The 12,954-nt window shown below is 40.9% G+C and overlaps 1 protein-coding gene across 4 annotated transcripts in view; it reads left to right on the top strand.

The window, feature by feature from the left end:
- The window catches only part of KIF25 (kinesin family member 25), a 44,416-nt gene extending 32,244 nt beyond the window's left edge, over positions 1-12,172 (top strand). For 3 of the 4 annotated variants that reach the window (XM_053382414.1, XM_053382413.1, XM_053382411.1), the window contains 5 exons: positions 940-1,116; positions 5,275-5,429; positions 5,997-6,200; positions 9,681-9,836; positions 11,141-12,172. In XM_053382414.1, the coding sequence (XP_053238389.1) occupies positions 940-1,116; positions 5,275-5,429; positions 5,997-6,200; positions 9,681-9,836; positions 11,141-11,298 (850 nt within the window). In that variant the 3' untranslated portion in view covers positions 11,299-12,172. The remainder of the gene's footprint in view (positions 1-939; positions 1,117-5,274; positions 5,430-5,996; positions 6,201-9,680; positions 9,837-11,140) is intronic. The other variant, XM_053382412.1, reaches the window with a different exon arrangement.
- The last annotated feature ends 782 nt before the right edge of the window (positions 12,173-12,954 follow it).

Genomic DNA, 12,954 nt, shown 5'->3' on the forward strand with positions numbered 1-12,954 from the left:
TGGGGCTGTATCCAAATAAGTTCTAATTGGAGTAGACCCTTTGAAATTAATGGACCTAAGTAAGCCATGTCCATTAAGTGGATCTACGCTGAGTATGACTAACATGGGATACAGCCCATAATATGCTATCTTTTCAATCCCTTGCACATGTGCAGTAAGGCCTGCCTCTTTTACATCCATGTGTACCTAGGATAGATTTCCCATACACAGGACAGTGCAACTTTGCTTGTCATCTGTTGCTTCACTGCCTGCAGTAGCCTGATGACCCACCAATGCCATTTGGAAATGGCTGAGAACAGGGGAGGAGGAAAGGGGTGTGGTGGGTGTGGTCTGCCCCAGGTGTCACCACTCAGGGGGGTGACAGAATGCCGGCTGGCACTCACTGTGGGGCCTGCAGTGTGCCCGAGCCACGCGTCTCTCCTAAGAGAGACGTGGTGGCTTGGGTGCGCGCAGGCTCTGCGCTGCCCAAATGGTCCGCCCGCTGCCTCCCCCCCAGCTATAGGGTGGCTGAGTGGAAGGAGGCAGGCAGACTCCGGAGGCCCTGTGGTGCGCCCCGCCCCTATGGGCAGCTTGCCCCGCCCCTGGCACCCAAACAGCTTCTTCCACCGCTGGCTGGGAATGTAAACATTAAAGATCCTGCAGTCGTTGTTGGCATTGCTAATTTCATCAACAAATCTCTTTTCCTTTTCAAGTTGTACTTTTTGCACAGATATTGCAACTGTGGAGCCTGTGCAACAGAAGCGTATTGTCAACAGAGTTGTCCCAGTATATCACAGCCACAGCATAATGGGCTGGGTTTCTCATGCATGCTCATGGTTAGGAAGTTTGGGGTATTTAGATAAGCGCTTAAGTCAGGCTTTTAATAGTCCCCTAGATCACAAGCCTAGTTTATTCAGGGTTTTGTTTCAGTCGCTAAAGCTCTCCCCACTCCTTTTTCAGACTCCTTTCAGAAAAGCCGCTAGGAAGCCATTGGGTTGAGGTTTCTGTCGTGGAAGTATATAATAATGAAGTTTTTGATCTTCTGGCCAAAGACAGCTATGGAAGAATGAGTGGTGTCAAAAGGGACATAATCACAAATAAGGAAGGAAAAAGCGATATCCCACTCCTTACCCATGAGTGAGTACTCTTGTGCATCTGTGACCAAGAAGTCATGCAGCCTGTGTCGGTGACAAAAAATGCTAATCTGTATAACATTGTTAAGATCAACTTGCTTTTCATACTCATTTGTTACTCGTTAGCATCACTGCAATATGACTTTTTCTGCCCACCCCCTTTTTATTTGTGTTTGTGTGTTAAGACATATTTTCTGAATGTTCCCCCACCTGGGGATCTCTTGCCAGCTAATGTTTTTCAGGATTTGGAGTGTCTCAATCTTATTTGCTCTCTAGGCGGGGAGGGGAGGGGGACATATTGTAACTTTGCCTATACTTGGAAATTCATTATAGTTGAAAGCAGGAAAGGGTTTCAGGGTTTTGTTTTGTTTTTTTTGCTTTGAAAACAGTTTCAGATGGTAAAATTCCACAGAAAACCATAACTGTTTTTATTCCCAGTGGAAATGTGACCCCCCCTTCTTAAACTCCTGTAGTCACAATACACAACACAAACATTTCTTATGGGTTTTTTTTGGGGGGGGAGGCCTAGAAGGCAGACACAACAGACCTTTTATTTCCTTCATAAACTATAATATACTACACCCACAAAAGAGATAATTTAAGACAGTATTTTTGTCTGTGGGTTTCACTAACATAAGCAAACCACTCAAGCTTTGTTTATGTGGTTCTGTATTATTGCCAAAAATCCTTGATTAAAAATACACCAAATGTGCTGGAGGGATGAGCAGACATAATTCCCTCCGTTTGGTTTTGTATTCTGCATAAATTGATCACCCCACAAAAAATTGGGGACCACTGAGAATTTTTTTTAATGGCTCTTTTTGCAATCTGGGAACTGAACGTTTCTGAAGTCTAATATTCTGGTTCAGTGGATTTTCTTCATAATGTTTATACCTAAGGACAAAAAGTTTAGGATTCAATGTAATAAAAACAAATTTTAAAACAATAAATTCATGAATTATTTGGAAGGAGAACGGGGAAATCAGACTTTGTAGAGTTGGAAGGGACCCCAAGGTAACAGCTGAGCAGACCAAGTTATCACAATATTGAGAAAGCATAGCTGTTGTCATCAACTAATACCATAATTTCTAGTACCTGGTCACATGTTACATTTTTCCTTCTTGGTTTGCTTTGCCAAGAGATAACCCTTACATTTATTTCTTATTGGCTGAAAGGATCTGACTTGGTTTGAATGATCATATTTTGGCTTATTAAAGTGAAATCTGCTCAACCCTTTGGTTATGCATGGAGCCCCTTCACTCAAGCCATGTTTAAACCAAGAACCCTCCAATCAACCAAAGCATGGCTACCTACTTTGGAAAAAGGCAGACTATTATACCAACTTCAAGCTGTGGTTTAATATTTTAGTTTGTTCTGAAGCTGGGAACCATCATTTCCTAATTAAGATGAAACAGGAAACTGGTTAATTAGAGGCTTTTTGATCTAATCTGGTTCCTGGCAAAGGGAATAGTTCAAAAGCTCCTCTTGCATATCTCAGCTAAATAAGCTAAGATATGGTCATCCAAACATGGTCAGTGGCTAAGCACTGACTACAGAATTCACTAAAAGAATCTATACAGTGACTGTAGCCTATATTTTGTGTATTATGAGGAAAGATGGTAGTTGCCATTTGATAAAACAATTTACCAAAGTAATAGATTCCCAAAGTCTTATTTATCATCTTTCTCACCAAATTGACCTACCCCAGTTCCACACAGCCATAGGTCAATTAACTAAAGTATTCAACTTCTGTGATCCTCCTACAATCCATTGCCCATGCTTTCTCTCCAAGAAATTCATGGCTTGTATTTGAAATCTTGAGGCCTGTAGTATCACTCTTGAGTCATCCTTGTCCTGCGATTTAGCGAGGGAGAAATCTGCTGCAAGCTGGAATATGTGTCACGTGGTAGAAAACTGGCAAGCATAAGATCCCCTTTTTCTTCCCATTGTTTGGGAGGCTTTGCTTTTATTGCAGTTTTTTTATTATGCAGTTTTTAGAAATTTCAGGGAAGAGAAAGCTCCTTTTATAGAAACGTTTATGTGTCCAAGACACACACTCTCTCTATATATGTATATACACCATCCTGCTAGATGTATAAAAAATGTGTCTTAAATTCAATGCATTTAGGGAAAACATTAATAAACACATAATATTAAGTAGTTATACAAAAAAAGCTGGAAAATGAAAGACAAATCAAAACAAAATAAGGGAACCATGGTGATTGGCCACCCTTACTCTAAAGAGTCGAAAGTAAGTTATGGGGGTTTTGAGTAGTGTTTCATCTATAGCCAAGGAAGAATGGTTGTGCTTTTCCTCCGGAGACATCGCACACTGGGAATTTGCTCTTGAAACCTTCTGGTACATAGGCTACCATATTGGTTACATTCTCCTAACCTGATTATAGAAATAGCATGTTGATATCTGGTGGGAACCAAAGGTGCTGTTTGGGTTTTTTGGCTATGCAAAGCATGTGGGTGCTTTTCTTTGCGTTTAGCCTTTGAGTACATTCCCTCTGAGCGAACGTTTGCCACCATGGTGAAAGGGAGCTGCCTTTGAAATAAGAGCCAGTTCTTTCTTTTATAGATTGAGCAATCTGTAATACCAATCAATGGGTATTGAGTCCCATTTGACTCCCATGTGGACCCAGAATGTAACTCCTCAGAAACTAAACTTGCAGCCATCTCCCACCCCATGTGGCAGATGCTTTTCATGCTGTCTTCAAGCTGCTGATTTTGCATGCAGGCAACTGTATGCAGCACCCTTAAACTGAAGTGTCTGAGAGTTGAGGGGAGAGGCACCTCCTCCTCCAGAAATGAAAATAGGACACTGACTTCCTCAGAGGAGGGTCTTCCTTCCGTCTTCCTTCCCTTTAGAAAAATTGAAATTCTGTTAAAAACATAGAATTTCTCTTTCTAAATGTTGGTGTGCTGTCAGTTTCTCAATGGCATTTCTTCCTTCTTGGGTATTATTAGGTATTCAGATGATATTTGGGACATATGAATAGCTAAGTCTCACTACATAGGGAAAAATAAAATAAAAGAATTCATTCCAGTAGCACCTTAGAGACCAACTAAGTTTGTTATTCATATGAGCTTTCATGTGCATGCACACTTCTTCAGATACCATGCACATGAAAGCTCATACCAATAACAAACTTAGTTGGTCTCTAAGGTTCTACTGGAAGGAATTCTTTTATTTTGTTTTGACTATGGCATACCAATACAACTACCTACCTGTAACTAGTACTTAGGAAAAATTAGTTTAGAAAACAAATCTAACTAGGGTGAAGTCAGAAAAAGTGATGAGAAAAATCTGACCAGTTTTATTTGGGTTGGCATCCATGACAGAAGAGTGATGCTCTCTCCAGACTGAGATGCTAGTTTGTAGCTGGCAACACATCATACAATATTATATTTTTTTAACAGCCGACAGTCTCCATATAATTAGGTTGTTTCACAATTCCTGTTAAACCCTGCATTTCAGTTGGAGGTGCTGTGCATAATTCAAAGCAGGGAGGAAACAAGATGCAATTGTTTTTGCATGTTTAGCGACGTCTGTTTCACCTTTAATCTCTCTCTGCGCCAGGTTCCCAGGACGAACAGAAATCCTGAGATTTCTTTTGAATGCATACATTCATTCATCTTAGATTCAGAAATGGTTTTTTTGTGTGGCATGTTCTTCCTTTTGAGCTTCTCAGATCTGGATTTCCTCATCCTGTTCTTGGTTAAATTAAATGAAGACTCTTGCAGGAATGTCCTCAGAATTTGTGTTGCAAAAGATGGTTCCACTGTTATTAATCTAAATCACAGTTGTACAAAACTATAGTGTCTTGATGGACAATGAAAGTATTCAAGATTGACACCTAAAACTGTCAAAATGTTATTCATAGTTACCCAGATGTTGTTTTTCATTGACCTTGATTGTTACAATTTAAATCAAAGCATCAAGGTATAAAATTGACCCCTTGTATCTTAATAACTTAGTTGTTTTACAAATGCACCATATAAAACATGCAGTTTTAGTACAGATGCTTTAGGTGGTGGTGGGGAAATGGAAACAATATTTAGGACAATATGAGACCCCTGGGGAAGTGAGCAGATCTGTACTCATGCTTAAATTGCAGCATTTTTAAAAATCCTGCAAAAATGTTTATTTTGTAAGGCCTGTTGAAGATGCTGTGGAGTTTTTGGAACTAGTTAATAAGGGCTTACAACTGAGAGTCAAACATCCGACACTTGTCCATGCTCACTCCTCTCGTTCTCATCTTGTGATAACCTTGACAGTAACCACAAAGGCTGACTCAGAGGATAACTTGGGTAAGTTGCCTGTTTCTAGAATACCTCTAGGATTGTCACGGAAGCCACTACCCATACAAAGTATTTGCTTTGCTTTTATTTAATATCTAGCCTTTAAACCAGATCAGAAATGTAATTGGCTAGTCTGCTTTAATGCTGACATTGAATTCCAAGCTGAAACTCGCTGAAACCACTTCCTATTATTTAAATTCAAGCTGGAGAAAAACCTGAGAGCCACTGGCTAGGAGAAATTCTGGGACTAACATGTGGGTGCTCCTTCCTAGCTATACACTACATTGTATAGTGTACATCTCATGACTCCTGCTTTTCCAGTTTTAAGTTAGGTTTATTAAATTTATACCCCTCCTCTTCTAGTCAAAGGCCTAGACAGCTCATTTCTATAGAATTCCATCACAAAAATGGAACTATAATAAAATAATATTATAAACTGTTATAATTACTGGATCCACCCTTAGTCCTAACCCAGAAACTGAACTGAACAGATTCCCCACCCCTCCTGCATGTCTTACTTTGCTTCTACGGGGTCAGAAATAAACTTTTCTCATTATTTTCCTTTCCTTCACCCAGCAACTCCTTGGGCAGGTGACCGTTCGAGTCCAAAGATGGGTAGAAAACATTTCCTCACTTCTCCTTGCTCAGTGAAAGATGACAAGCCTTCCCTTCCTTCTAGAGCTTCTTCTCCGACACTGTTTTTCAATGAATCTACAGAAAAACTTAAGCGAATGAGAACGAAACTGCAGCTGGTGGATTTGGCTGGCAGTGAATGTGCTGGTAAAGTAGCCTTTGGGACAAAACATTTCCACACTTGTGAAGGTGGAAACCTACCTTGGGATCGGTTTGCATTGAGTAAATTTAGCTAGTTCATGTAGAAGCTGTGGACAACATATTCCGCTCCAAGGACCACATCTGAAATGGATCTGGTTAAACTGTTACTGTCAGGTCCGTGTGCCTGTTGAGTGTGGACTGGTCACTTGAGATCCATAAAGTGCTTAGCCTGCAAAGAACAGCTACAGAGCTCCCAAGCAGGGCTCCAAAACTTTATTGACATACCTTTAAGGTTTTATTTAGTTACAATCTTTCTGATCTTTTGCTAAATTACCGTTGTGTTTTGGTGCATCCCATATCACACCAGAGTCATCCATTTGCCTTTTAACTCCCCCTCTTTCATTTTTCCTAGAATCCACTGGTGCCCTCTTTCCTGATCTTTAAATGCTGGTCTGGGTAGAGGCCCTAGTACCAAATATTCCTTGAGTGCTCCCCACCCCTCCTAAATTGAGTATTTAGTTAGTAATTTACCAAATACCAGTGACGTGTTGCATGAAAATTTGTAGCAGTTTCTGTCTCTAGAGGAAGTGTTTTGTATTCAAACAATGGAGGAGGAAATAATCCATTTTTAAGATGGAGTCTCCCCTCTCCATGGACTTCAAGGCATCTTTGAAGCTTTGCCCCCAACACCAATAAGCTAATTGGCACTGAAATCACATATTCAGAAGATGTTGATTCTCCTGGGCATAGTAGGCCAATTGGTGTCAAAGAAAGACAGGACGTTCTTTATGTATGCTACAACAGCAGCAAGAGTTCTACTAGCAAAGTATTGGAAGATACAAGAACTACCCACGCTGGAAGAGTGGCAGACGAAGGTGATTGAATATATGGGACTAGCAGAGATGACGAGCAGAATCCATGACCAAGGGAAAGAGACGGTGGAGGAAGACTGGAAGAAATTTAAATTTTATCTTAAAAACTCTTGCAAAATTACTGAGTGTTAAAATGTCATGGGTAAAGCATAGCAGATTTGCAGCGATAAATGATCGGACAAGAGGAAAGAAAAGGGTTAAAGAAAGGAATTTATAAGTAATTTAGACCAGGGGTTGCTGAAAAAAGTTTAAAACAGGGATGCAGAAAAGGGAGGCATGGGGAAGTCCTTGAAATTGGGTATACGAAAAAAAAAATTATGAAACTATACATGTTTATATGTTTGTTTGTCAGTGTTTGTTGTTTGTATTGTCTTATCTTATATGTGGAAAAACCAATAAAAATTTTATATAAAAAAGAAGATGTTGCTCTTAGCACTGTTCAACTGACAGGTGCAACCACACACCTGTCAGATTTGATCCTCGGGGCAGCTAAGTATCTGGCCCACAGTCAGATTCAGTTCCCAACCCCTGCAATACAATGAGCTTTCTTGGGTAGTTTTGGAGCAAAGTGGCATTTACCTTGTCCATTAGCAATAATGCACGCCACCTGTCAGTTGAACAGTGCTAAGAGCATAAGCAAAGGGGGCACTCGGTGACATAGCTGTTAAGATGGGCCTGAATTCCCCAGTTCCTCTCCTACCTTGATGCACAGTCACAGTTCAGCACAAAGTTTGTTCAGGCTGCTGCTTAATAGGTATTATCTTTCTGGTGCTAAACCACCTAGGAATGCCTGCAATTTAAAGCTCACAAATGATTTAAATACATCAAATATTTGTCCAGATCAACATAATTCAGTGTGGCTTCTTCAGCCTCCTTATGAAAAACAATACCAGGAGGGATGTTGATGCATCCTGTAAGCAATTTCCTGTTTTCTTTGGCTCCCTCCCCCCTCCCCCCATGCTTTCTTCCTCTTCAAACGCAGTCCTTTCAGAAACCTGATTATTTATTTCCTAAAGGACAAGCTTCCTTACCAAGAAAAGCCTCTCAGTCAAATGCAACATTCCAGAAATAATGTTTTGAAAACTGAACCTATGTTATGAAAGAGCTCTTTACGTTGCTGCCAAGAGTTCTTTTCACTGGTCACATTTTTTTAAAAAAAAACTATTAAAAGATACACATATTATTTGTTGTGGGTGTTAAAGCTTTCTTCTACTTCCCCCCCTTTTAGCCAATATAGAGTTGAGCAATCCTGTGATGTTTCCACTGCTTCTTGAGGGCAACCATTTGTTGGTCTGTTCTTTTGAAAGACCAGATCTCCAGGTGGCACCACTCGGCATCATTAATGAACTGCAGTGATTATCGCCAATTTGTCTCCGCTAATATTTTACATAATAAATAGGTTAACACCACAATCCTAAGAATGTTTATTCAAAATTAAATCCATCTGTGTTCAGTGGGACTCACTCCCAAGTAAATGGGTTTAGAATTGTAGCCTAAACTCTGCTCAATTTCTGGAAGGCATTTTTTTGTTTGGATAAAATCACATCAGCTTTTCCATTTAGTCTACAGTGGTACCTCGGGTTAAGAACTTAATTCATTCTGGAGGTCCGTTCTTAACCTGAAACTGTTCTTAACCTGAAGCACCACTTTAGCTAATGGGGCCTCCTGCTGCTGCCACGCCGCCGGAGCACAATTTCTGTTCTCATCCTGAAGCAAAGTTCTTAACCCAAGGTACTATTTCTGGGTTAGTGGAGTCTGTAACCTGAAGCGAATGTAACCTGAAGCATCTGTAACCCGAGGTACCACTGTAACCCGAGGTACCACTGTATTTAATTTTAATGGGTCATCATCAACAACTTTTGAGACTGGTATATATGTCTTATCAGAGTCAACATTGGTTTATTATTTATTTAAGATGTATACATGACACTTTTCAGGTGAACATCATAAGGCGACTTATAAAAAAGCGTTTAAAAATATTAATTAAAATTTCATAATAAAACAGCAAAAAAATGCAATGACTACAAAACCTTTTTTTAAAAAAAGAAGGGAAAGTTTATTGATTTGTAGTGTATTTTTTGAAAGCTAGATCTCCTCCTTCAGTAGGGGAGGGAAAGACCTCGGCAGAAACACTATAAGCTAGATTAGGCTTCCTCAAACTCGTCCCTCCAGATGTTTTTGGCCTACAACTCCCATGATCCCTAGCTAGCAGGACCAGTGGTCAGGGATGATGGGAATTGTAGTCTCAAAACATCTGGAGGGCCGAGTTTGAGGAAGCCTGAGCTAGATGGTGAGTGGCTCTCTAAACTTGTCTGTCTTTTCTTTCCATAGCTGTAATTCCTCCCCTCAGGAAAAATGGTCCTCAGGTATCCCTGTAGGTTGTGGGAGGGAAAGGTCAATTCAGCTGAAACAGGTTTTGTGTTTTTTTAAGAGGGTTTGTCCCATGTTGTCAGTGCCAACTTTCACCCCTTGTGAATGTATTAAAATAAAATGAAGTTGACCTGGTAGAATCACTTCAAAAAGTAATGAGAACCTCTGTATGAGAAGTGTACTGTATATCCAGGTGTCTGGAAGCATGGTTCTCACTGCTCTGTTTTCTTTTCCTGTGCACTAGGCATGTCTGGTGTGACCGGGTCAGTCCTGAGAGAGACATCCTTCATTAACCGCAGCTTGTCTGCTTTGGCTGATGTGCTTGGAGCCATATCAGAACAGCGCTCTCATGTGCCATATAGAAACAGCAAACTTACCCATTTACTTCAGGATTCCATAGGTGAGGAGAGCTGGCTTTAGTAAGCCCTGCGTTCAGCCTTTCTTCCATTCAGTTTGAAATTCATCTGTGTGAGATATTTATCACCTTGATCTTAAATTCAAGAAACCCAGATGGTGATAAAACAGGATGCTGAGTCAGAAGTCTTCTGGCTTTGGGGTGTGCTTTCCTCCCTGCTTAAGCATGACTCTTCAAACTTTGGCAGCTATGCAGCAAGCATGCATTCACCAGGTAAAGATTTGTCCACCACTGCATTGCATTGGTGAGGAAAGCTGCACCTGTTGAAGGTTTACCTGTTTGGTACCTACTAAAGACATGGAAGCCTTTCCACACATGCCAAAAATTAGCATATGCATATTCTATCTATTTGGCTGGTTCTTTATCTTGTGCACAAGCCCTTAATTAGGCAAAAGAAGTTGAACTGAGAAAAGGACTGAAGTATACTCAGGTTGAAACAAGCCCAAAACAGTGCTTGTGTGAACTGAGATGTGCATGTGTAACCACCTTTCATTACTAGGCATACATGTTTTTCTATCCTGCTCCTGGAAAATGTGAAATTATGAATAAATTTATAATTTCATGAGGTGAGAACACAATGAAAAGCGTCCTCTCAAATTTAAAATGTGATTATCAGGAAACCTGGGTTCACTCAAACTTTTGAAAGAGTGTCGCCTTTGGCATGTTCCTTAAATCCAGCAAAGTTCTTTATTTAACTTTATACTTAAGCTGCTATTTCCCCTGCCCACATCATTTGTGGGACCAGCCTTATTAAAAGACACAACCCAGCAATTTCCACTAGGTCTACGGCTTCCATTACGAGGCCCCTGGAATTTAATCTTTGCACTCTGATTCGGAGGTGTACAATTTTCTCACAAACCTTACTATCTCTTCTGCCAACACTCCCCTGCAGATGCAGACACCTACAAATACAGTCATATAGATATGAAAGAGCTGCCTTTGTTTCTGCATACGCCGATATTGTTCTGCCCCTGGAATCTTCTTCCTCAAAGGCAGTCGTTTTCTGTGCATGCCATTGTGGCTGGCCTGCTAGCCATTTCAGTCATCTTCCAACTAGAAACACGTAAAAATAAAAGGGTGGGTGCACTTCTTACATTGGGATTCACATAGATAATCATGCCAGAGTTAGATTATGGCCTTGCACAGCAGCTTACTTAAAATTAGTGTTTATTTAGCCCTTCCAACCCTACTCTAAATAAATGCTTTGCCTTGTGAAATGGACAAGATTCACTTTGCAATTTATTGGGAAAAAAATCTGTGAATATGTATGTCTTGTTTGTTCTTCTTAGGGGGTGATGCGAAGTTGCTGGTGGTGCTGTGTGTCTCCCCCAGCCAAAAGTATATCACAGAGTCACTGCAAACCCTGGGGTTCGGATCTCGTGCACGGCAAGTTCAGAGAGGGCATGCAAAGAAAAGAAACCAACCAGCGCTGAGCAAGTCCAAATAAGAAACACGACTCCTGTGGATTGAAGCATTATTAATGAGTTCCTCAGACTGAAATGTATCTTGTTGTCATAAAGCTGAAAACTGCCAGTTAAAATAAGCACTCCATATTGGCAAGCCCTAAAATTGCTTGGCAGTGTGTCTTTGTTCCAAGAATAATTGCATGAGTTAACAAACAGCTACCACTAAGGGTAGATGAGCATGTCTATCATTCCTTTTTTGGGAGAGCAGTGGGATGATAATGTTTTACAAGGCAAATCATTTTGGAATAGCAAAACAAGGGCAGAACCCCCCACGGCTGAAATCTCTGTTACTTAGTGCTGCTAGCTAACAGAGCAGAGCGACAAGAGAATGCCAGACACATTGCGGTGCACAGTGGGTGGCATCTACCATGAAGAATTCAATCAGGCTAGCTGCTACAACTCCTAGATCTCTTTCCTGCTCAGCACCTTCCTGTTTGGACCCCAAATGTATATATGTGAAGTTGGGATTTTTTGTCTCTGTGTACACTTGAAAATTGCTTATGCTGAATCACACCTGCCATTCTAATTACAATTCACCCAGGTTGGAGATATCCTTTTGGAGCTCCTCACAATGTCTTTTTGTTTTAAACACCCCAAACAGATTGATATTATCAGCAAACTTGGTTACTTCACTGCTCACTGCCAATGCAAGTAAGGAAATCTGTTGTGTAATTTCCCTTGGCAGTGAGCACAGGGGAGTAAACATTTGCTTGGATATTTTTATTAAGGAGAAAACACTTAATTAAAATTCACCTTCAGAAGAGAGAATATTCCTGCTCAGAGCTTTACAACATATCAGAGTCTCAAGTGATTTTTAAAAATATTTTGGTCACAAAATAAATTGGCTGTAATTTCCTCATGTCTAATTTCCTTAATCTGATTTAAGGATACTGTGACATCTTGGATAATAAGGACATTGTTGCTGAGTTGCCACAAGGGGCTAGTCCAGGGATGAGGAAACTCGGGCCCTTCCAGACCTCGCTGTATGACCTCTGGGAGGTTTCCCAGGTCATGTTTTTTGTTTGCTTGCTTGCTTAAATTTCTATCCTGCCCTTCTTCCAAGAATCACAGGGTAGTTTACAATATAAAAACACAAAAATACATAACATAGTAGTCAGCAAAAACAATAACAACCACACCACCTTTTTGTGTGTGTGTGTGTGTGTTTTTGCCTGTCTGAAACATGTCCTTGAACTCTTGCTTTTCTGTAAGAAAGATGGGAGTCTGCATGGAAACCTCTGGCTGCTTTCGTGTAGCTGTAATGTAACCTACTGTGCAAAGGTAAAAGTTACATCCATTGTTATGTCCACTGCTGTTATGCGGTTCTCTACCCCTGGGACGCGGGTGGCGCTGTGGGTAAAACTTCAGTGCCTAGGACTTGCTGATTGTATGGTCGGCGGTTCGAATCCCCGCGGCAGGATGAGTTCCCGTCGTTCGGTCCCAGCTCCTGCCCACCTAGCAGTTCGAAAGCACGTCCAAGTGCAAGTAGATAAATAGGTACCACTTTATAGCGGGAAGGTAAACGGCGTTTCCATGTGCTGCGCTGGTGCTGGCTCGCCAGAGCAGCTTCGTCACGCTGGCCACGTGACCCGGAAGTGTCTTCGGACAGCACCGGCTCATGGCCTCTAGAGCGAGAT

The sequence above is a fragment of the Podarcis raffonei genome, chromosome 3, assembly GCF_027172205.1.
Source record: "Podarcis raffonei isolate rPodRaf1 chromosome 3, rPodRaf1.pri, whole genome shotgun sequence".
In the NCBI taxonomy this organism is placed as follows: domain Eukaryota; kingdom Metazoa; phylum Chordata; class Lepidosauria; order Squamata; family Lacertidae; genus Podarcis; species Podarcis raffonei.